The 24,811-nt window shown below is 42.6% G+C and overlaps 1 protein-coding gene and 1 long non-coding RNA gene across 4 annotated transcripts; both read right to left on the reverse strand.

The window, feature by feature from the left end:
* Positions 1–402: 402 nt before the first annotated feature.
* Positions 403–1,194, reverse strand: LOC119794678. Its single transcript, XR_005282248.1, has 2 exons — positions 1,046–1,194; positions 403–894 (listed from the first exon to the last, which is right to left on the reverse strand). It is a non-coding gene; the product is annotated as an uncharacterized LOC119794678 (long non-coding RNA).
* A 3,054-nt stretch (positions 1,195–4,248) lies between these two features.
* Positions 4,249–24,145, reverse strand: dusp27 (dual specificity phosphatase 27). Of its 3 annotated transcripts, XM_038302295.1 has the most exons (7): positions 24,017–24,141; positions 23,720–23,907; positions 17,614–17,755; positions 17,377–17,495; positions 9,638–9,869; positions 9,213–9,430; positions 4,249–7,299 (listed from the first exon to the last, which is right to left on the reverse strand). In XM_038302295.1, the coding sequence occupies exons 3-7, from the start codon at positions 17,736–17,738 to the stop codon at positions 4,532–4,534; spliced, it is 3,462 nt and encodes a 1,153-aa protein (XP_038158223.1). In that variant the 5' UTR covers positions 17,739–17,755; positions 23,720–23,907; positions 24,017–24,141; the 3' UTR covers positions 4,249–4,531. The 3 variants fall into 3 exon arrangements, with proteins under 3 accessions (XP_038158223.1, XP_038158222.1, XP_038158224.1); XM_038302294.1 differs by lacking the exon at positions 23,720–23,907 and having other exon boundaries at positions 24,017–24,145; XM_038302296.1 differs by lacking the exon at positions 23,720–23,907 and having other exon boundaries at positions 24,047–24,121.
* Between the last annotated feature and the right edge of the window lie 666 nt (positions 24,146–24,811).

A 24,811-nucleotide genomic window follows, 5' to 3' on the forward strand; every position in this document is an offset into this window, starting at 1 on the left:
CCAGTCCTTCTTTTCACTGTAGACAAGCCATGATCTGCTTATCTGTTCTCCATTTTTCATTTGGATGAAATAATAGCTGCATGAATCATGACAGCAGACAAGATAGAGGAGAGCAGGAGGCGGGGTTACCAATCTACTCGCTCTGGAGAGCAGAGTTCGCTGCTTTTAGATGTTGTCTCCAAAGTCTCCAGTAGCAGAAAAAAGTCTCTAGATTTGGCGCTAGGAGCTTTTTAGAAATCAAAGTGCTAGAGGGGTCTGAAAAGTGGCTAAATATAGCGACTAAAGCGCTAAGTTGGCAACACTGATCTACGCATCGTTTGTTTTCGAATGGTTTGCTGCTGAAGATGTGCACAAGAGATGAGATCTCACAGGAAAGCCTGAGTCGAACAAATGAGACTACCCTGAAACTGAAATAAAAGTTTAATTAATTTGATTCTTTTTTTGTCTGATTGTGTTAAAATTTCTTCAAGGTAATGTTTTGTTTGAATTTGGTGCTAGACAGACAAAACTAAAACGAGTTGAAAGTCAAGTTACTGAAAAATACTAAAGAAGATTGGCGGAGCTCCACAGGGTTCTGTCCTCAGTCCTCTACTTTTTAAGATTCATTTTTATTTATGCTGTGATCACAAGTTAAACATGGCCTCAAACTCATCAATTCTCTGTCTCGTATTTCCTTTGCGAATCTTCTTGTAGGACACCGTTTTATATTTGGAACGGTCGCTGCTTTTCTTCTCATCGTTGTCCTCATCAGCCTCATTGTTCGTCTTCAGGGAGTTTTGATCTACGTCTTTGTTTCCTTTGCCATTTGTGACTTCCTGTCTTCTTTCCTCCATGGACTCCTGAACGTTGCTTTCCATCAGTCTGACCTTTTCTCTTCGTACAGCAGCCCAGTACCTGCAGTTCAGGAAACATAAATACCTTCTGTGACTTGTTTTGAACATATTGAAGCCAGCTCGTAATGACCTTCTTTAACTGAAGGTGTCGCCCTTTCACTCAGGAATAAAACTTCAGAATTTCAGGTAAAATGTAGATAAAGAGCATTTACCTTCAGATGAAATGTCTGTGATGTTTCAGCCCGACGTCTCCTGCCTCTGATGGAGCTTTGCTTCCAGTAACTGGCTGTTGGGTTTAATGAAGCCTGTTTTGGCAGGAAGTCCGTGTCCTCCCAGTCTTTGTTGCTGCTCGCTGGTCTGAGATAAACGTTCCCACAGTGGTGGGGTCTGGCAGACACTCTGGTACAGTCTGGCCCCTCTATTTTCTGGGGTCTACTTCCCACTTTTCTGTTCTAATTCATGACCTTGTTTTCAAATGTATTCATATTCTCTACATGATTTCATTTATTCCTTATTTTCTTTTTCGATCTAGTCTCTTTTCTTCAACCCCTTCCCCTTGTTCATGATAATCTCTTCCTCCTGACTCATCTCTTACTCCTATTTCCTATTTTTCTGGGTAACTGTGCCACATTTTCCCCTAAGTTTTTCCGTGGTTCTTCCTTCACCTGCGAAGATGGTCACCTTTCTTCCTCCTCCTCCTCCTCATCATCATCCTCTCTTCCTCATACCTTTCTCTTTCCTCCTTTCCTGGCCTGACCCTGGATTCTTGCTTCCCTGAGCAAAGCGGACCTTTGCCAATTGAATGAGTATTTTTACTCTTAGATAGATAGATAATATGCACTTAAAATAAGACAATGCAATTGTGTTTTCTTATTTTAAGTGTAAATTATCTTGTTCCATTGGCAAAACGTCTCTTTTATCTCCTCGATTCAAGAAAAATGCACTTTTTTAAAAGAAAAAATTACTAATCTAGACTTCCATTTTTTCCAGTGTGAAACAGATTATAATAAAATATGTCTCCGGACCTTTACTGGTTCTTGATTTTATTTATTGTGAACTCACTTATTTTTAATTGGTTACCCCTGCTTTATAGTCTGCTGTTGTTTTAATGAACAATTATTACATATTGCAGATTCTATTAAACCTACCAAAGTACATGTTTCATCTGATATGAGGGTGGAGTCAATAAATACTTTTCTGTCGTTAGAAACTTTCATTGCTGCTGAAAACACCCGAATTTGAACTATTCTATTCTATTCTATTCAGCTTCACAATCAGGGATAGATCTCAGTTGGATTTAAGTTTTTGCGTTTAAAGACAAACATGCTTTAATTCTCACACATAATCGGCACCAGATCTGCTGTTCATCCTGAAAACACTCAGTGAGCTTCAAACACATTTAATTCCACCCCTTTGAATCTGATTAGATAATTCCACACTCAGATCTGAAATATTAGGTCCTCAGCAGCCACTAGATGGCGGTGTTGTCTTAGAAAATCAGTTGAGTGGTTCCCTGAACTGAAGTCAGACCATTGGAATTATGGACTATTCAGAGAAATTAATGTATGTTTTAAGCAGTTTGATTTATATATATTAAAAAGATTTAACATGAGAGACACCAGCTGTTTGTTAAGTGCCTGTCCTCTCTGTGGTGATGTTATTGTCATGAAAGGATTGATCATTCATGCAAACTACAGAAGAAAAGTGAACTAAGCCTTAATTTCTGATTAAGCTCCTTTCTGTAAACTGGACTATTGTTCAGTCCTTTTATGTAAACCGGAGAAACAATTCTTCACGTTTTTTGAAGATTTGTCTTTTTTATGTAATAGAACTACAAACTTCTAGTGTTTTATTGAGGTTTTCTTGAAGGAGAAAGAAAAAAACTTTGGTTTTAAGTTATAAAATAGTTTTCTGCAGTCTTTTTGGTTTAGAGACAACTTTTTCACTTTAGTTTGGAAAAGTATAATTTGTCTGTAATAAAAAAATGCAAGAAAATGTTTTTGAGAACATTTATTAAAATTACAGCAGTAAAAACTAAAGAAAACCTTTTATCAGTAGTTTCATCTTATCGTAGTAAATTATCCACTTTTTTCACTCTGGTGCAACAAAAAAGAAAACGCTTTATCTAATAATAATATGGATGAAATTGTTTTATAATATACACTATATTGCCAAAAGTATTTGCTCACCTGCCTTGACTCACATATGAGCTTAAGTGACATCCCGTTCCTAATCCATAGGGTTCAATATGACGTCGGTCCACCCTTTGCAGCTAGAACAGCTTCAACTCTTCTGGGAAGGCTGTCCACAAGGTTTAGGAGTGTGTTTATGGGAATTTTTGACCATTCTTCCAGAAGCGCATTTGTGAGGTCGCACACTGATGTTGGACGAGAAGGCCTGGCTCTCAGTCTCCGCTCTAATTCATCCCAAAGGTGTTCTATCGGGTTGAGGTCAGGACTCTGTGCAGGCCAGTCAAGTTCATCCACACCAGACTCTGTCATCCATGTCTTTATGGACCTTGCTTTGTGCACTGGTGCACAGTCATGTTGGAAGAGGAAGGGGCCAGCTCCAAACTGTTCCCACAAAGTTGGGAGCATGGAATTGTCCAAAATGTCTTGGTATGCTGAAGCATTCAGAGTTCCTTTCACTGGAACTAAGGGGCCAAGCCCAGCTCCTGAAAAACAACCTCACACCATAATCCCCCCTCCACCAAACTTTACACTTGGCACAATGCAGTCAGACAAGTACCGTTCTCCTGGCAACCGCCAAACCCAGACCCGTCCATCAGATTGCCAGATGGAGAAGCGCGATTCGTCACTCCAGAGAACGCGTCTCCACTGCTCTAGAGTCCAGTGGCGGCGTGCTTTACACCACCGCATCCGACGCTTTGCATTGCACTTGGTGATGTATGGCTTGGATGCAGCTGCTCGACCATGGAAACCCATTCCATGAAGCTCTCTGCGCACTGTTCTTGAGCTAATCTGAAGGCCACATGAAGTTTGGAGGTCTGTAGTGATTGACTCTGCAGAAAGTTGGCGACCTCTTCGCACTATGCGCGTCAGCATCCGCTGACCCCGCTCCGTCAGTTTACGTGGCCTACCACTTCGTGGCTGAGTTGCTGTCGTTCCCAAACACTTCCATTTTCTTATAATACAGCTGACAGTTGACTGTGGAATATTTAGGAGCGAGGAAATTTCACGACTGGATTTGTTGCACAGGTGGCATCCTATCACAGTTCCACGCTGGAATTCACTGAGCTCCTGAGAGCGACCCATTCTTTCACAAATGTTTGTAAAAACAGTCTGCATGCCTAGGTGCTTGAATTTATACACCTGTGGCCATGGAAGTGATTGGAACACCTGATTCCAATAATTTGGATGGGTGAGCAAATACTTTTGGCAATATAGTGTAGATAAATTCATCTTTAATAATCTATCCTTCTTTAATCCAGACTTTCTTTAAATTATATTTTTCTTTGCTTCAAAATTACAATTACAGTAGAGGAAAATAAAGCCTATCTTGAGATACCTAAATGTGGCCAGTAGATGGCGACAGTGCAGACATTTAAAACATTCAAACTTTTTAAACCAAAGAGAGAAAACGAGTCCAATACCTTTGAATTATTCCAGAGCATCCTTCTATTGGTGACAGAAACGCCAAACAGTTTATTTTGTCACAAAGTTTTGAAATTAAATCTCTTATTCTTGATCTCCTAACACTCTGCGCTGGGACTTTGCGTCCTGCTGTGCCTTCCATGCTGCCAGGACCTCGTCGTCCTCAGCCTCCGCTGCAGCCCGAGCCCTGATCCTTTGTCTAGTTTGAGCGATGAATGTTGCAACATCATCTTCCTCATCTTCGCTACCCTCCTCTTGCCTTCGTCTTCTTCCTTCCGTCTCGCTGCTGGCGTATCGTGAATGATGGACGAATCTCCTGTTGGATAAAAAGCTCTGTGTTCCCTCTTCGCTCTCCTCATAAGCTCCATAAGATCGGCCTCCTCGGCTGTAGCTGTGGGATTGGGTTAACCCGTTGCAGGAGTAGCCTGTATCTTCCCTTGATTGATTTTCTTGGAACCTGGACTGATATCTGGATATTGAGCCATATGTCTCCTCCTCGTCTTCTTCAACAGAACATGAGCCTCTGTGACTCGAGAAGTCAAATTCGGAAGCAGAGGCTTCGAGATCATCGTACGGATCCTGAGACGAATCAGCTTCTGCAGCGGATGATAATGTCTTTGGGGGAGGTCTTACACTTTTCAGCCAGTCGTCAACACTTGTATTCCTGTCTTTTTCTAAAGCTGGGTTTAGATTAAGGCAGCCAGAAAGGCCAAAACTTCTTTTTGGTTTCTCTTTTTTCATTGTTTCTTCAAGAAACTCCTCCTCCTTCCTCTTTCTTTCCTGTTCCTCGTCTTCGTCTTCCTTTGCTTTCTTTTTCTTGTACAGAGTGCTGCGTCTGTTGTCCTCCAGGATCTTTTTCTTCTCGTAGGTTTCCATTTTATCCCTCATTTCAGACTTAATCTCCTTATCAATGGCGTCCAGTTTTCCCAGGTTGACTTGGTCTTGAAAGAGGCTGAAAAGAGGAACGCTGGTGGTGGTGATCTTGTTTTTCTTGGAGCCAAGAGTGGAGCCTAAGTCCGTTCCCAGAGTTGAGCGTCGTCCAGTCAGGCCAGAGATGCTACTCGACCCATCGCCTGTGAGGACAGAAGTTGCTCTGCCCCGATCCTTTGAAAGAGTGCTAGAGTACGACGCTCCGCTGATCAAAGATGCCTTGTCATCCTCCACGGCACGGCCTGCCAGCATGCTAGCCGCTCCGCCAAAGCTAAGCTCAGATCCAGCCCTTGACGGAGGAGGCAGACTTATCTCGCTTTGCTTCTGCTTGATTGTTTCAGTCACAACATTAGCAATCCAGTTCTGTATGCTAGCGAGATTTACCATCGGCTCCCCTCCGGGCCCTTGGACAGTCGGAACAGGGAGGATTGGTGGTACCGCTTGAACGGCGGACTGAGTGGACCTTGTACTTCGAGGCTGCGAAACAGAGGATATGACGGACGATCTGCCACTCAGCATGGACATATTGTCATCACTGGCAGCGTTCTGTGGTCCTGTGACCCCCGCGCCAGCCCAGAAAGCAGACAGAGGTATGGTACCGTCACTGACGCAGCTTTCTGCCTCCCAACCACAAACCGACTGACTTTCTTCCAAAGTTTTCTTGGAACGCTCCAGAATCTCCTCGCGTCTTTGCCGTCGTTTAATGGTGGCAGAGTCCTCACCCCGGCTAAGCTCCAGAATTTCCTCTGTGTTTTCCTCCCCGAGACGTTTCTGCTGCCGCAGCTTCCACGCTTGGTACGCTGTCAGGTTGACGTCCTGGAAAGACGGAGTCTTAGGTTCCATCTTAGATTCCTCGTCTCCACCGGCTACTGAGCTTTTCTCTCCATCCTCACGGTCCTTTTTGTTCCAGCCAAACTGGATCCTCTTGACACGCCACCGCTCCAAAGGTGTCATCTTTTCCTTATTCTTCCGGCAAAAATTATACATGGAACTTGTGTCTGAGAGGATGCTGTCAATTTCATCATCAATGTTCTTGTTTCCTCCTTCTGTAGCTGCGCTCTCGCTGCCTTCGTCGTCCTCTGTTTTGCGATAGCGAGCTGCGGCTTGTTCCTCAATCTCTTTCAAACGCTGCTTCCAAAGATCAGAGTAACTCGTGATGCTGGAGGTGGACATTGTGTCCGAAGATGCTCTCTTATTCCTGTACTTTAATCTCTCTTTAACGGCTCTTATGTCCTCACTGGTGACACTCTCCCCATCATTGTCTTCTTGCCTCGTCTTCTTTGGACGTCCGCCCGTGAGAGAGTCCCCGTCCTCCTCCTCGCCGTTAAGCTGGGCCTCCCACCACTCATCGCTCTGGTACTTTTCATTTCTGCGCTGCCACTCGCGCATCATGCTGTCCAAGCCATCGTCATCATTGTGACCTCCGTCTCCCCCAGCAGTCTGATCGGGCAGGACTATTTCCTTTTGACCCAATTCCTGGCTCTGAATGCCATTCGGGATCATCCCGCTCCGAAGTGCCGCAGCGGCCGCAGATGAAGCGACGCTGCTCATCACACTCTCTCCGTCCTCCTCCTCCTCCATCATGATGGACTGAGCTTTAACCTCCACCATGCTTTGCTCGTCCTCTTTATCCGTCTCATCGTCGTCGTCTCCTTCGTCTTCGCCAAAGATCCGGGCGCGGGTCCGGGCGTCGATCACGGAGCACTGGCTGAGCGTTTCGTCATCGTCGTCGCGTTCCTCCGTCAGGTTCTCATTGAACTCTCGCAGCTGCTTCAGGAAGCCTTCGTTTGGGTTGATGGGTCTTTTTTTCCGTATGGCAGTTAGAGCTTCCATGATGGTCATGTTCTGGAAGATCATCAGGTAGGAGGCTACCAGAATGGCAGGCCGACTGATGCCCATCATGGAAACAACCAGAACTTTTCCTGCAAGGCAAAACATTGTTCAATTAAATCAGAGCCTTTAAAGTCAGTGAATCGTTTAGTTGTGGATCAACAAGCATGATGGAAGAAATAAAGAAACCTTTGAAATGTATAGACCTCAGCTAATTTGGGACTTTTTTTTCCTGAGGTGGCCCCCATGATTAACCACACTGGACATCATCATCGTTTTCCAGGAACTCTGACCTACAGGCTCATAAAATGTTCTAAGAAAGCACATTATTGATAAAAGGATAACTTATTCCGGATGTCTTTTGCGCATCAATGATGATTGCCTTTCAGGGAAACACACAGTTAAGATTCTGCTTTCAGCTGAATATAATGAAACCATTGCTTTGCATTTTGTCCTTGGGCTAAAAGCAAGATGAATGAATAAATAAAAACCCATTGCCAACCTCAAAATCCCCACAAAAATCCCACTGCAAACCCAAACATCTTCAAGAGTTTATTTAATAACTGGATTCTAGGAATGAGGGAAATGTTGGGAAATGGTTGATTACAACTTTATCATTTGGAAATCTTTATACAGCCTCTTTGTCCAATTATCAAACAAACTACTGTCTTTTTTGCTGGGTTCTGTTATGTGGTTTTTTTTTATTTTTCATTTAGAAATCTATGAACACGTACTTCAGTGTACAGAGGCTGAAGTAAAGAAAACTGTTATGAAAGACATTTTAAAAGAGAAGTAAATAACTGGAGGAGGCCATCAAAGTACAAAAAGAATTAAAGGGTTTAGTAACATTGAGAATGAAAAGCATTTACCTGCTTTTAAATGAAAAAAGGCTGTCAGACAAACATGACACGTTGATCCTAATGAGAACATTACCTTGAGAAACGTCTCAGTGGTTTTAGTCTATAGCTCCATAACTTGAGTAAGTGTATGAAATGTTAATTACATGGTATAAAATAAATCCCTTGAACTTTTTTTGCATTTTGTCACTCTACTGTCAAAAACGTCAATCTACTTTGTTTCGCTTTTATGTGACAGACCAACAGACATTAGTATAAAGCACCTTGATTATCACTAGCCCTGTTTGCTGTTTGTTCTGAATTAAACATGTATATAAATGTACTCTTTATCAGACGATATTGTCCCAAAATTTAGAAAATGTATACTTAAAAAGAATCCTGTCTTAAAATCTGTTTTTTTTTTTCGTTATCTTCTGCAGGCCAGTTCGTTCTATGTCAGCCTGAACGCCTAAATTTAATCCAATCATATATCAACGGTCATCTGTCAATCAAATTTTTTTCGGTCATAGCATCTTGATTTATATGTCGCAGCTAATATACGCAATGGTTGAAATCAGAATCCTTTCCTTTCCCATTGAGTTCCGTGCTAGAGGGGTCTGAAAAGTGGCTAAATATAGCGACTAAAGCGTTAAGTTGGCAACACTGCTCTTTGCATGGTTTGTTTTCAAATGGTTTGCTGCTGTCTGTTTGGACCTTTCTGAACATGTGCAGCAAATGGACTGATCCAATATGGTGGACACTGAAGGGGGGGCGGTGGGGGGGGGGCGGGGGGGGCGGAGACACACTTGATATTATAAGCGTTTTGATGGCATTTTAGCAAACAAGGAATAGTTGTATTAAACATACTTGGGTCCCTATGCAACTACCTAGTATTGCCTAATGGTAAATCCACCCCTGATCATCGTTTGACTGACCTTGGACTTTCATCTGGAAGTAGGCCAGTGAGGCATGCTTGAAAGTTCAATAAAGGCAGTTCACAAAACTGAACTTTTCAAGCTTGACCATGCCCAAGATGCCTGAGAGTCTTCCCAGATATGTTACCAGTGAGGCACTGAATACCTTTCATGGGAATCTGCAGTGTCTTAACATGTATTCTAAGGACTCCAGTGGAGTCGTTAGGGTCAGGATTGAACTCCCTGAACTCTCACCTTTGTGCGTGAGCAAAGCCTCGTCCAGGAATTCAGCAGTGGGTCTGAAGTGAGTCGCGATGTCAGCGTCAGGGAAGTCATCCACCTCGATTCCCCTGTACTGGATGTTCATGCCGGCGTAAAAGGACTCGTTGGTGTAGACCCCAGTGCCATGAGCCGTGTTCAGGATGTGAGTGATGCCCATTCTCTTTATACGGGCCTTGTTGACTGCAACAGACCTAAAACGTGGATGCAGAAAGCGTCCAGACATGTTGGATTCTTGTGGGAGAACGGAACGTGAGAGATTCCAAAGCCAAGAAAATTATCTCCTTCGCAAATGTTAAAACAAATTTTGGTCACATCCATAAACATAACGTATCTTGTAATTGTCGAATCTAATTTAGTTTGCTTTTTTTATGGAAATCTCTCCAGTTTTCACAACTTACTTCTCAGCGATGAAGATGTTGGGCCAGACCTCGTCCACGGGGTTGGCGGGAGCCTCCAGGCGGTCCTGGATCATGGCTCTCTGGATGTCCAGCACACAGGGAGTGTTGTATGGGCTGCGGTCATCAATCATGTCACGGACTCGGTTGTAGAGGTCCTCCACCATCAGCTGCTCAGCAGACTCAAGCATGGACTCTGGGATGGACTCCGTGCGGATGGCGCGAGGCGGCAGCTCTGGGTAGAGGGTTGATAAATACCTTTAAACTATCAGAGAGCGCCAACTTGTTTCTTTATGAATCATCCCTTTAATTTGCTAGTAACAAAGCATTTAACTCCTGGAGTTGTAAGTGAAAATTGTTTCCCCAATGATGGGCAACAGATTCCCTCTGAGCAAAGGTAACTCTCAGTAGGTCTCTGAGTCTCTCTCATCTTGTACAATGTTTAGCCATTTTTTTTCTCTTCAACATTACTTCACTTAATAGTAGCTTAATAAAACCAAAGGCGTATGAAATTACTGACTTTTAATCAGTTAGGGGCCTCGGCTTTGACTAGGTGTTGGTTGTTTTTTTGTTTTTAAGCTCAATTTTCCGAGAAATTAAGCTTCAGTCTTTAAGCCGGGAATACATTGTACAATGTTTTTCTCCTTTTTGGGCCAATTCGCCAGACGTTCAAGAATTTGATCATGCATGGTGTAGTATACAGGAGGTAACAAGGGGGGATTAGCCTCTCACGATCACCTTCCCATCAGGAATCGTAAGATCGGGAGAAAATCAAACATGTTTGAGGTGTTGCTATTGAAGCACAGCTACGAGCCGATTTACCAGAACCTGTAGCACTGCTCATGAAGAGTTCTTCTTCCAGATTGACGAGTCCAACCAGCTCCATCTCTTGGCGCTGAGTCTGATGTGTGGTTTTTATACGTACAGTGTGTTCAGGTAGATTGCATCAGTGTCGGGTCACACAGTGTAAGAACATACATTGGGAGCTGTGAACCTTTAAACCCTGCGATTTCATCGTACAGTTTTAGCTGTAGTTGTGTGCGACAATTGAAAATATTGCAGTGTATGCCTGGCTTTTGACAAATGGCCTCACATGTGACTGCAGGTAACTTTGCTTTATAAAAGATTCAACGGTAAATGGGCTGTACTTATATAGTACTTTTCAAGTCAGGAGAAGTCTAAGAGAAACACAGACCTGAGGAAATGTTTGATCTACCTGTGGCGCTGTTTCATGTGGCACAATGAATCAGACAAAGATGAACCTCAAAGGTTTTTCCATCAATCATTGGGTTTTTTCCCCAACCGCTACCAGCAGACAGACATGGCTGAAGAATCTGATTATAACACCAAAGTCCAGGCTGGATGAATATCATAACGTTGTTTTTGAGACTATACGTACGACCGCGACAGATCAGCTTCTAAAGAGGATTAACCACAATGCTCCCGGCAGATCAGGTGTGGTTTAAGGTGTCAGGAATAAAAAGTACTTTGATGAGGTTTGTGACATCCTGGTCATTCCCTTCCTGACTCCATTATTAACCCATTTAAAGATCCACGCGGATAAGGAGCTCTCTATTATCGGCTCGGGTGTGATCACATATTTTCTAACTTGCTAAATTTATCATGTTTTCCTTATTCCTGCATAAAAACCTGCATGAGAGCCTGGAAGCTGAATTAAGATAATCAAATTTTGATTTAACACCTAAAGAGTCGACTATAACTCTGTTTCAGATAACATTTGGTCCCACTTCAAATGAGTGTAAATGTTACTCTATACATTAGCAGCCATTCAAAATGGCCGTTCCCAGTCAAATGCCAGCTGAATGGAAGCTCACTCTCCTGCAACTCCCAGCAAAATACCCTCCAACCAACCAAGGACCTTGGCTGGTCCTTGGTTGGTCCTTGGCTGGTCCTTGGTTGGTCCTTGGCCGGTCCTTGGCTGGTCCTTGGTTGGTCCTTGGCCGGTCCTTGGCTGGTCCTTGGCCAGTCCTTGGTCAGTCTTTGGCCGGTCCTTGGCTGGCCCTTCACTGGTTCTTGGCTAGTCCTTGGCTGGCCCTTGGCTGGTCCTTGACTGGTCCATTGCTGGTCCTTGGCCGGTCCTTGGCTGGCCCTTGACTGGTCCTTGGCTGGTTCTTTGCTGGGCCTTGACTGGCCCTTGACTGGTCCTTGGCTGGTTCTTTGCTGGGCCTTGACTGGCCCTTGGCTCGACCTTCACTGGTCCTTGAATGGTCCTTCACTGGTCCTTGGCTGGTTCTTTGCTGGGCCTTGACTGGCCCTTGACTGGTCCTTGGCTGGTTCTTTGCTGGGCCTTGACTGGCCCTTGGCTGGTCCTTCACTGTTCCTTGAATGGTCCTTCACTGGTCCTTGGCTGGTCCTTGGCCATGCCTTGGCTCGACCTTCACTGGTCCTTGAATGGTCCTTCACTGGTCCTTGGCTGGTCCTTGGCCATGCCTTGGCTCGACCTTCACTGGTCCTTGACGGGTCCTTGGTTGTCCCCAACAATTCCTTTTCAAACATCAATCTTTGTACTAAAATATTCTTTCTATCATGATTTGTGGACATTAAGATCTAAACAGAAGCGCCATCTCCTGATCAGACGCTGTAGTTCAGTGAACAGGTGGAGTCAGAGTAAAAAAAAGAAAATGGGGTCAAAAAAAAAAAGGGGGTCACTGCAGTGGCTGGAAGTTGGAGGGGATTTTGCTGCCAATCTGCTGGCGTTTGACTGGGAAAGGCCATTTTCAATGGCTGCTACCGTACATCTGAACGCTCCAAAGCTGCAAACAAAAAAAAAATCTCCTGCATCTAAAGCGGCGCTCAGACTGACGGCTGAAGTGCATCAGTTTCACTTTCTCCTAAAACTAAAGCAGCAACCATAAAGTCTGTTTATCGCTCTAAAAAACAATCATAAATGAATTTAGCAGAAGAAATTTAAAAGGAATGTCACTAAACTCTCCCTGCAGCACAGAAGCTTACATGAAAAATGGAAAAGTCTCCATTATGAAGAAGATATAGCCCCCCCCACCCCCCTGCTATAATACATACAGTCTGACTCAGCCTCTTTAGACCCCAGAGGGAATAAAAGCACTTTGGATGTCACCCTGAAGAAGATGCATACATGTTTCTGTTGCTTCAAAACACCGCTGCCCTGAAATAAAACATCCAGTTCATACAGACCCCCCCCCCCCCCCCCCCCCCCCCCCCCCCCCCCCCCCCGCCCTGCACATGGAACAAGGATCGTCCATTAAGCTGCCAACTAAAGGCAGCGACAGGAGCTGATCTCAGAGATACGCCGCTGGGGCTAATTTCATCGATTAGTGTCGCTCTGCTCCTCCGGCGAGGAGCGAGTCCTCGTCTGTCTGCTAACGAGATGAAGGGTGGAATCGTGGATCCAGCGGAATGAGTAGCGCTCCAACCATATAGACATTTAATTAAGCCTCCCTCTGCATGTGAATGAGGAGAGAGGAAACCTTGCTGTCCTGGCCTGATCCCTGCAGCCTCACGTCTCTGACAACCTGCAGGATGAAGAGTCAGAAAGATGGAGGTGTGGATTTACTGCGCCGCCTGAGTTCATCTAGAGGAAGGGAATTAGCTTCCTCTGGAAGCGAGTTTTAGACACATCTTGGCCTGACAGCACCCTGGAAAATATGTACATCTCAATAAGTCATTTTTTCTTAAAATAAGTGCATTTGTTCTTGAATTGAGAAGGTAAAAGAGACATTTTGACAATGGAACAAGACAATTTACATTTAAAACAATAAAACGCAATTGCATTGTCTTATTTTAAGTGCATTTTATCTAAATATCTTATTTTAAGATTAAAAATACTCACTCAATTGGCAAATCATCTCATTTACCTACTCAAAAAAAGGGTAAATACTCTTAATTTGAGAAATTTTTACTTATTTCTAGATCGTTTTTCCACTCTAAGTGTGAAACTTTGCCAATGGAACAAGACAATTTACATTTAAAACAATAAAAAACAATTGCATTTTCTCATTTCAAGTGCATATTATCCAATTATCTTATTTTAAGAGGAAAAATATCTCATTTACCTCCTCAAATCAAAGGTAAATACACTTTATTTGAGAAATGTTGACTTATTCCGTAGTTTCATTATTTAATTTTTGCAGTGCAAACATCTGGGACATCCACTCCACTGTAAAAACCATCTAGAAATAAGTAAAAAATTTCTTCAATTAAGTATATTTACCCTTAATTTGAGTAGGCAAATAAAACGATTTGCCAATGGAATGAGTATTTTTACTCTTAAAATAAAATAATTAGATAAAATGCACTTGAAATAAGATCATGCAATTGTGTTTTCTTATTTTAAATGTAAATTGTCTTGTTCCATTGGCAAAAAGTTCTCTTTTATCTCCTCAATTCAAGAACAAATGCACTTATTTTAAGAAAAAATGACTTATCTAGATTTCGATTTCTTCCATCTGGTCTTTTGGTGCTAAGCTCAAGTATTTCTCTAAAAGAAAAGCTGTTTTTCCCCCCCTTACACTACCTAGCGGATGCTATACTATAGCATCCGCTAGGTAGTGTAAGGTATATGTAATTGTTTTCTTTAACCCTTTATAGGCCACTCAGTGAAATCCTTTGAAAAATCCACGCTTCAAGCCAATAGTGTTATAGGAATCCAGGACAAGACCTTATTACATTTGTAACATTTTAATGGCAAAAATGAATGTCAGTGTAATAATAAGAAACGCCAACTTGCCCGAATATACTAAGAAAAATAACAAAAATAAGTGCTTCAATAAGAAATTCATGAAAAACACAAAGAAACCTTACAGGCATTAATGCTGATACTGGCACTTAGATTTTTTAGTTCGTAATCCTAAATATAATTGTTACCTAGGCTTGTTAACTTCTAAACTTTACTTTTTAAAATTTTCAATTAGATTTTTACCCTTTTTCTGACTTTTTAATGAGCTTTTTACGTTTTTTGACTTTTTAATTAGCTTTTTTCCTTTTTCCTGACTTTTTAGCTTTTTAGGTAATTTATACACTGGAAAAAATCTAAATCTAAATCAGTCATTTTTTCTTAAAATAAGTGAATTTGTTCTTGGATTAAGGAGGTAAAATTGACATTTTGCCAATGGAACAAGACAATTTACACTTTAAATAAAAAAAAAAAGTTGCATTGTCTTATTTCAAGTGCATTTTATCTAATTATCTTATTTTAAGAGTAAAAATACTCACTCCGTTGGCAAACTACTTCATTTACCTTCTCAAATTAAGGGTAAATACACTTAATTTAAGACATTTTTACTTATTTCTAGATCGTTTTTCCAGTGTACCTTTTTTTTCTTGACTTTTTACCTTTTTTAATTAAATTTTTTACCTTTTTTCTTGACTTTTAAATTAGCTTTTTACTTTTTTTCCTTGACTTTTTAACTTTTTAATGAAGTTTTACCTTTTTTCAACTTAATTTACAGAAGGTAATATTTCATTCAAGGGCTCATCTAATTGGTCAAATACCAAAATCAGATGTGCAGCCATGTAGCAGCTTCTTTGCTGAATGGCTGGATATAGATCTAGTGCTTCTAAACCTCACTGAGGGACGGGGGGCTCCATTTGTAAGGGGTTTGCAAGTGATCTAAAATGGTAACTTGCCCTATAAAGGGTTAAAAAGGGACCCATTAAAGCCCCTCCTCCAAAAAAAAATAAATAAAACTAAAAAAAAAAAAAAATCCCAATAATAAACTTATTGCTTCTTACCTAGCTCTGAGTGGGCATCATTGTTCTGCAATGGACCTGTTTCTGACTCATCCTCAGTTTACTTTTAACATTTACTCCTAAAATCCCTCAAGCCTTTGCTTTCATCTTTCTTTTTTCTCTGTTTTTCTGTTCTTCTGAAAACCTGACATTTGGAGTGAAATGAACTTTAAACATTGCAGCTCGCCGTCAAACCATTTTATGTAGGGTGCACTGCAAAACCTTCTGCAAATGAATTAAAAAATCTTAAAATAAGTGTATTTATCCTTAATTTCAGTACAAAGATAGGATGATTTGCCAATGGAATGAGCAATTTAACCATTAAAATTAGATCATTAGATATTATCTAGGTACTTAAAATTAGAGAGAGGAGTTGGGTTTTTCTGTCTTATTTTTTTCTTATTCGTATAAATTGTCTTATTCCATTTGCAAAGTGTCTCACTTACCTGCTTAATTCAACAAAAATGCACTTATTTTAAGAATAAAATGATTTACTTGGATCTACATTTTTTGCAGGGCCCTTCAATGGGCCCTTATTTAAAGAAAACAATTACATATACCTAATACACATATACATATATAAATATATATACAGTTACTGTGATGTTATTTTTCTGAGCCTCCCTATGTCCTGGGCCGGGGACAAATGGCCCCTTTGTTCCCCCCCTGTCGGCGGGAGTGCATCCACTTAAAGTAACAGGAGGGACGAGGGCAGAAATGATGAAAGGAGCAGCCACAAAGTTGAAATCTAAGTAAATTTTTCTTAAAATAATTGCATTTTTTCTTGAATTTAGCAGATAAGAGAGTTAATTTGCCAATGGAATAAGATAATTTATAATTTTCTTTTTGTCTCGTTCCATTGGCAAAGTGTCTCACTTACCTCTTCAATTCAAGAAAAAATTGAATTATTTTGAGGACAAAAATAGCTTATTTAGATTAGAATTTTTCACAGTGTGGACAAATATTTTTAATAGGATAACCCTATCCATGATTGTTTTTTTTTTATGTTCCTGTATCTGTATTTCGTATTTTCATCTTTTTATTTATTTTTTGTATTATTTGTAAAGTGACCTTGAGTGTCAACAAAAGGCGCTGTTAAATAAAATGGATTATTATTATTATTATTATTATTATAACAAATAAAAACTATTTCTGGAAAGGAAGAGCAGCTAGAAACACAACCTCTAGGTGAAACACGGTAGTGGCAGTGTCATGATGTGGGAGGACTTTTTTCTGCTACAGGTGGGTTGGAACATTGGAAAGAATAGAAATCTAGAAAAGTCACCTTTTCTTAAATTAAGTGCATTTGTTCTTGAATTGAGGAGATAAAAGAGACATTTTGCCAACGGAACAAAACTATTTACACTGCAAAAACAATCCAGAAATAAGTAAAAAATGGCTTAAATTAAGTATATTTAGCCTTAATTTGAGCAGGTAAATAAGATGATTTGCCAATGGAATGAGTATTTTCACTCTTAAAATAAGATAGTTAGATAATATTTACTTGAAATAAGACGATAAAATAGTTTTTTCTTATTTTAAAAGGAAATTGTCTTGTTCCATTGGCAAAGTGTCTTACTTACCTCCTCAAATCAAGGAAAAACACACTTATTTTAAGAAAAAATAACTTATTGAGATTTATATTTTTTGCAGTGTACATTTAAAATCAGAAAATACTATTGCATTTTCTAATTTCAAGTGTATATTATCTAATTATCTTATTTCAAGAGTAAAAATACTCATTCCACTGGCAAACTATCTCATCTATATACTCAAATTAAGGGTAAATACACTGAATTTAAGGAATTTTTACTCATTTCTAGATCATTTTTCCAGTAAAGATGGAGCCGAATGAGGAAAATAAGCCAAACGACCCGCTATGATGAAAACATGTCCTTATGTTAGAACGGCCTAGTCAAAGTACAGACCTAAATCTGTGCCAGGAGTTAAAATGTGACGTTCTCTGTCCGGTCTGACCGAGCCGGATGGAAGAAAGGTCGTCTGATCAGCTTTACCTTCATTGATGATCTTCTTGGCAGCGACGGCGGAGGACAGGTGGATGGGCTCCATGAAGATGCTGGCGGCGTCAGAACCAGAAATCAGGGAAAACCTGGAGTCTGAAGCCGTGGAGAAGCTGCAGGAGAATCGTACCATAAACCACACAGAGCTGCTTAGGTTTCTGATGCTTCACCTCCAGCTGGTGAAACCCTGTGGATGGATTCAGAGGTTTCCATCCAGGTGGTTCCTCCTACCTGGGAGACGGGCAGCGCAGGTAATGAGCCTGAACTCCTCGCACCTTCTCCTCTTCCTCCTCCTCTTCACCTCCATCAGGTACGGTCTGGTCGCTGCGCTCTTTGCTTTCCTTAGGCGTCTCCATGGCAACCAGAATCCCTCCTTATCATAAGGAGAGAAAAAAAAAACTAAATAAAGAGACCTTTTATCACTTAAAAATCTTTTTTTTTTTACATAAACAATCATAAAAAAGAAATCAATAAATCCTTTTTTAAAAATTTGTAATAATTTGCTGATGAATCGTTTTACCTACAGAAACTTTGAAGCAAAGATCTACATATATTTACATTTTTGTGCTATTTCTTACCGAAGAGGATTAGGACCAATGAAAAAAATTAAATAAACGTTAGCTAATTTTTACATTTTATTACAGCTTGATATCGGAAAAAATTCAGAATTCTGACTTTTTTCTCAGAATTTTGACTTTAATACCAAAATTCTGACTTTCCATCCATCCATCCATCCATCCATCCATCCATCCATCCATCCATCCATCCATCCATCCATCCATCCATCCATCCATCCATCCATCCATCCATCCATCCATCCATCTTCCTCCACTTCTTCCAGCTCTTCAGGAGGAACCCCAAGGCGTTCCCAGGCCAGCCGAGAAACATAGTCTCTCCAGCGTGTCCTGGGTCTTCCCCGGGGCCTCCCCCCGGTGGGACGTGCCCGGAACACCTCACCAGGGAGGCGTCCAGGAGGCATCCTAAACAGATGCCCGAGCCACCTCAACTGGCTCCTCTCGACGTGGAGGAGCAGCGGCTCTACTCCGAGTCCCTCCCGGATGACCGAGCTTCTCACCCTATCTCTAAGGGAGAGTCCAGCCACCCTACGGAGGAAACCCATTTCGGCCGCTTGTATCCGCGATCTCGTTCTTTCGGTCATGACCCAGAGTTCATGACCATAGATGAGGGTAGGAACGTAGATCGACCGGTAAATCGAGAGCTTCGCTTTTTGACTCAGCTCTCTCTTCACCACGACGGACCGGTACAGCGCCCGCTTCACGGCAGACGCTGCACCAATCCGCCTGTCGATCTCCCGCTCCCTTCTTCCCTCATTCGTGAACAAGATCCCAAGATACTTAAACTCCTCCACTTGGGGCAGGACACCCCCCCTGACCCGGAGAAGGCACTCTACCCTTTTCCGGCTCAAGACCATGGCCTCGGATTTGGAGGCACTGATCCCCATTCTGATCCCCAAATTCTGACTTTAATCTCAGAATTATAACTTTATTCTCAGAATTCTGACTTTAATCGCAGAATTCTAACTCTAATCTCATTGTAATTCAATTTTGACTTTTCACCGGGTCCCTGGTGATGCTATGTCATTAAAGGAAGAGCAGAAGGTGGTTAAAACAAGAGAGCTAGTCTCTAAAACAGACATGGCTACGGCTTGATGCTAACATGTTTGTTAGCTGACAGAATTTAGTCAGAATTCTAACATTACAGTGAGAATCCTGAGATTACACTGGAAAAAATCTACATCTAGATAATTCATTTTTTCTTAAAATAAGTGCATTTGTTTTTTTTTTACAGTGTCCTGTCTGGCAATGTGGCAATAAGAATAATTGTCTTGATGCCAAAAGGAGCCCAACAGATTTTACTTTCACAAGTGTAGCGGTATCGCAATTGCCATATAGCTCCACTTGTGTCATGTATATAAATTGCTTTATTATAATTATGCAGGGAGTTTTACAGTTTATATGGACACTGCAATGTAAGTAGAGCAGAAAAACAGAAGAAGAAAGAAAAAGAAAAAGAAAAAAAAGGACAAAAGATGAAAGAAAGAGGAGATAGGAAGGAGACAATGACAAAACATTTTCAGTCTGCTTCATCACCTGCAACGAGATGAAAAAAAGAACAGCACAACCAAAAGACATGGTACGAGATATACAATAAAGCAACACCTTGAAACTATCGCTAAAGTAATATTATTAAGTCTGACATGTACTCTGTGTTACCTGAAGATATGAATGGGGGGTTTCTGTTTGGAAGTGAATCTCTAAGTACCTGAAGCCTAGCACCTGTAGTTGTTTGTGAGGGTGAACTTGTGCATGTAAAGTAGAGGCGCCCCCCCCAGAGCACTGAGTCCAGCGCCGGGAGACCCAAAGCCCCAGGCGCCCAAAGGGACCCCAGAAGCGAAGGCACCAAGGCGGGGCCAGCCCCGGAAATCAGACCCCCACCAAGGGAGGAGGAGAGACAGCCATGAAGAAGCCCCCCAGCTGCCGCCATGCCGGCGCCCCGGGGAGCCGCGGGGACGAGTCCGCCGGCCCCGCCGGCAGCCGGCCACCCCGAAGTAGGGCCGGGCACCGAACACCAGCCCCCCCACGGCGCCGACCGAAACGCCCCAGCCCCACAGAGCACCGAAACACGCCCCGCCCCCCGGCACCAAGCCCCGGCGACCGGCCGCAACACCCACCGCGACCGCACCACCCAGGAAAACACTCAGGCGGCCCCGCCGGCGGCCGGGGCCCAAGCGCATCCGCCGCGAACCGGCCGGGAGCGCCGCGGGACCCCCCCAAAACGCCCCCCCGGCCAAAAACGCAGCCCCACCCCACCAAGACCGATGCCAACAGCGCGCAACGAAACACACCGCGCACAGAATCAGCCCGAGAGCAGAAAAGCCGCCCGGCGCAAAACCGCAAGAAGAGCAGATCGCAGCCGGCGCAACCACCCCCCCCCAGCAGCCCGAGGGGCAGCACAAAGCCAGAGCGGAGCGAACCGCGCCGCCCCCCCACCAGACGAAGCCAAAGCAGCACAGCCACGTCCGCTGCCCCCCCCCCCGCCGCCCGCACCAGGCCCTGACACGCGGCCAGAGCAGCTCCGCCGCCCCGGTCCCCCACCACGCGCCGGCCATAGCCACTCCAAGCCCCCACCCGCCCCGCAGCCCCACCCGCCGCGATCAGCGGGAACAGAGCAGCCCCGCCATGCCTCCAGGAGGGAAAACCCACCCGAACACCCAGCCAGCCCGCCCAGACCGGCCCCCCAACACCACCCCCGCCGGAGCCGCCCGGACCCCCACACACCAGCGGCGCGCCGCCAGCAGGACCCCCACCCAGCAGGCCCGCCCGCCCCCCGAGAAAACAGACATGCCAAACCCCCCCCAAAAAAAAAAAAAAAAAAAAAAGGAGCCCCCACAATGCAACAGCGGACACCAGACACCGTCCCGCCCGCAACCGCTCCCCCCCACCGAGGAAGAGAAATGAAAAAAAAACATAAATAAATAAATACAAAATAAATAAATAAATAGGTAAATAAATTAATTAATAAATAAATAATTACAATTAAAATAAATAGGCAAGAGGAGAAGTGCGAGCGGAAAAACCGGAGCCCAAAACAGGACCCAAGACCCTCACCCCACCATGCCGTGCAGCTCCCCCCCCCCCCGAACCGATACCACAGAACCGGCATAGGAAAGAAACACCGCCCAGGAACCGGCATCGTAGCGAAGGCACCGGCACCGACCCCGAAAATCCCCGAACAACAGCCAGCCCCACCCCGAAGCGGATCCAGTCCCAGGCCCGAGGGATCCGAGGCCCCAAGGGCACCCGATCCCCAGACAGGAGCCCCAGCAAAGCCCCGGCCGGCCGGGGCCAGCGGAGAGGCCGCCAGGAATGAGCCAGCAGTCCCCCGGGCATCCACCCCCAGACCCCCAGCTCCACCAGCGCACCGGTGAGCCCCGACGCCAGCCAGCGGAGGGAGAGCAGGACGGGGGGAATGGGCTCCGCACTTAGCGGAGACTTGAGATGTATTTGGGAGAGGGTGCGGTTGAGACCCCAACCTGGGAGAAAAAAAAAATAAAAAAATAAAAAACACACCATCTCAATCATGCCTCCCCTCCCTAGTGCCCCCACTCGTACCACAGGAAAAAAAAAAAATTGAATAAAATAATAATAATAATAAATAAAGAAAATAACAACGCGGACACACATTCACACATAACACTCACATCCAATAATACCAGGACCAAAAACCCGGTGACACCGGTGGTCGGTCCCGGGACTATCGGATGACCCCATAAGTGAACCTAAAATCCGGATGTGAGGGGAGGGGAGCGGCGACACCGCCACACCAACCCATCTCTTTCCTGCTTCAAGCCCGGCCCCCCACCCCGCACACGGACCGGACCGCCCCCAGCAAGAGCCCCCCCCGGGACCGGGGCCCACCCATCCCGCGCCGGCCACCCAGAACCGCCCCCCCCCCCCGAAAAAAAAAAAAAAAAAAACCTTCAACCAGGCACTTCATGCCCCTCCATCCAACCTTCTTTGGGGAGAGCAGAGGTGACAGCCCCGCCACCAGCAGGCCACCTAGGCCCCGCAGCCAGCCCCAGCCAAAACCACGGACCAGGTGGCCCGCTCTTCCTCCAGGCCCCAGACTCCAGGCGGCAGCCGGAGAACAGGGGTGTGAGAAGACCCCGATCCTCACTGCGCCCGCTCGAATGTGGTGTTGTTGCGTGTTGCTCTCAGATGCAATTAAAACTGGGAGTACCGAGAGGGGGTGTCCGGCACACTCCACCCCCTCTCCAGGAGATAGACGGTGCTTGTTTTGGAATTGAGAAGGTAAAAGAGACATTTTGCCAATGGAACAAGACAATTTACATTTAAAATAAGAAAACACAATTGCATTATCTTATTCCAAGTGCATTTTACCTAAATATCTTTTTTTAAGAGTAAAAATACTAATTCCATTGGCAAACTATCTGATTTACCTACTCAAATTAAGGGTAAATACACTTAATTTAAGACATTTTTACTTATTTCTATATCGTTTTTCCAGTGTAACGTCAAAATTCTGAGAAAAAAGTCTCAATTCTAAGATTAAAGTCAGAACTTTTTAAAATTTTTCCCATATTAAGCTGAAATAATATTTAAAAATCTATTCACTTTTTTATTTTTCCAGTGGCCCTAATCCTCTTCCGAAACTTCTCCATATATTTAACAAGCTAAAACAAACATATTAAGAGATTTAAATGACATCGAATACAGAAAACAAGATCACTGAATACAGAAAAAAAAACAATTAGTTGAAGTATAAATAAATCGTTAAAACAAATGGAAAACCCATTAAAAAGGGATATTTAAAAAATAATTTTTTTAATGGCATGAGTATCTACATGCAATACAAATAAACTTTGGAAATCAAAAAGAAAAAATAACGAATTTAACTGATTGTATTTATTTCATTCTGTTATTTCCTATTAAATAAATTAACCATAAATGCAATGAAATAAATGTATAGATGATTAGCAATAAACAAAATAGAATCATTTAAAGCTTAAAAATGACATTGTTACAATACCAAATAATTCTATACAAAGTTACCTTGAAAAATAAAAGATTACAAAAACAATAAAGTGGAAAAACATCATTCCAAAAGTGATCAAAAAGTAAAATATAAATCTATAGAACAGATTTTTTATTCCCTTTATCTCGTCTCTGTTTTGACTAAAGATCTTAAACAATCTTCCTCATTTTAAGACGTCTACACTGGAAAAAATCAAAATCAAGATAATTAATTTATTCTTAAAATAATTGCTTTTTCTTCTTGAATTGAGGAGAAAAAAAGAGACATTTTGCCAATGGAACAAGACAGTTTACATTTAAAATAAGAAAAAAAACAATTGCATTGTCTTATTTCAAGTGTATATTATCTAATTATCTTATTTTAAGAGTAAAAATACTCATTCCATTGTAAATCTCTAACATTTACCTGCTCAAATTAATGGTAAATACACTTAATTTAAGGATTCTTTGCTAATTTCTGGATTGATTTTACTGTGTAGCAGCTCTGTCTCCACACACTTGAAAAACATATAGAAATAAGTTAATATTTCCTAAATTAAGTGTATTTACCCTTAATCTGAGCAGGTAAACAAGATAACCTGCCAATGGAATGACGATTTTTACTTTTAAAATAAGGATAAAATTAGACATTCATTAGAAATAAGAGGCTGCAGTTGTTTTTTCTTATTTTTAATGTAATTTGCCTTATTCCATTGACAAAGTGTCTCACTTAACTGCTTCATTCAAGAAAAATTACTTATTTTGAGAAAAAATAAACTTACTCAGATGTCGATTTTTCACGGTGTGACCTGTTTCTCCTCTTTAATAAAGGGATTTCCTTCAGATTTCCCTCTCAGATGTTCCTTATAGACGTGTAAAGTTGAAATAAAGGGAGCGTTGGCTGCGATGTTTGTGGCTCTAGCAGGTCTATTTCTGTCCGCTGACAGCTGCCTGGGCCCTGCAGGCCTCTCTGTGGCAGCAGGAACCCCGAGGTGAAGAACCGGAGCAGCAGATCTCAGATCAGATTGGTAGAAAACAAAGAACGGGAACAAAAACAAGCAGACCCCCCCTTTCCTTACCTTGATGTGTGTGTTCCAGTGGTTTCTCACCTCCAGCTTAATGAAGCGGCTCCTCTGAAGCTGACCGAGGCCCCCTCTGACTCTGCTTCCTAAACTTAGACCCTCTCCCCCTCCCCCCCCCAGGCCTGTGGACGCTCAGACACCCGACACCAGGCCTGCAGGTATCCGAGTAGTTTTACTCCCTCAGTGAGTTCCTTCTTTCCTCTCCATCCTCTGATCGTTGCTTCCTAAGCACACTTCTTCCCTTCATTTCCTTTCCTAGTTTTTTTCCTTTTGCTTCTACACTAAAAAAACTGTAAATCTAAATAAGTCATTTTTTCTTAAAATAAGTACATTTCTACTTAAGGTAAGTGAAACAGTTTGGCAATAAAACAAGACAATTTACATTTAAAATAAGAAAAAAAACAATTGCGTTGTCTTCTTTTAAGTACATTTACGGAAGAGGATTAGGGCCACTGGAAAAAAAAAAAGTTAAGTTAACTGATTTTTTCTAAATTTTATTTCAGTTTAACGTGGGAAAAAAAGTCAGAATTCTGACTTTTTTCTCAGAATTCTGACTTTAATCTCAGAATTCTGACTTTTTTCTCAGAATTCTGACTTTGTTTATTGTCAGAATTCTAAGAAAAAAGTCAGAATTCTGAGAAAAAAGTCAGAATTCTGAGATTAAAGTCAGAATTCTGAGATTAAAGTCAGAATTCTGACTTTTTTCTCAGAATTCTGACTTTGTTTATTGTCAGAATTCTAAGAAAAAAGTCAGAATTCTAAGAAAAAAGTCAGAATTCTGAGAAAAAAGTC

This window comes from Cyprinodon tularosa, unplaced genomic scaffold (genome assembly GCF_016077235.1).
Source record: "Cyprinodon tularosa strain WSP-4 unplaced genomic scaffold, ASM1607723v1 ctg486, whole genome shotgun sequence".
NCBI lineage: Eukaryota > Metazoa > Chordata > Actinopteri > Cyprinodontiformes > Cyprinodontidae > Cyprinodon > Cyprinodon tularosa.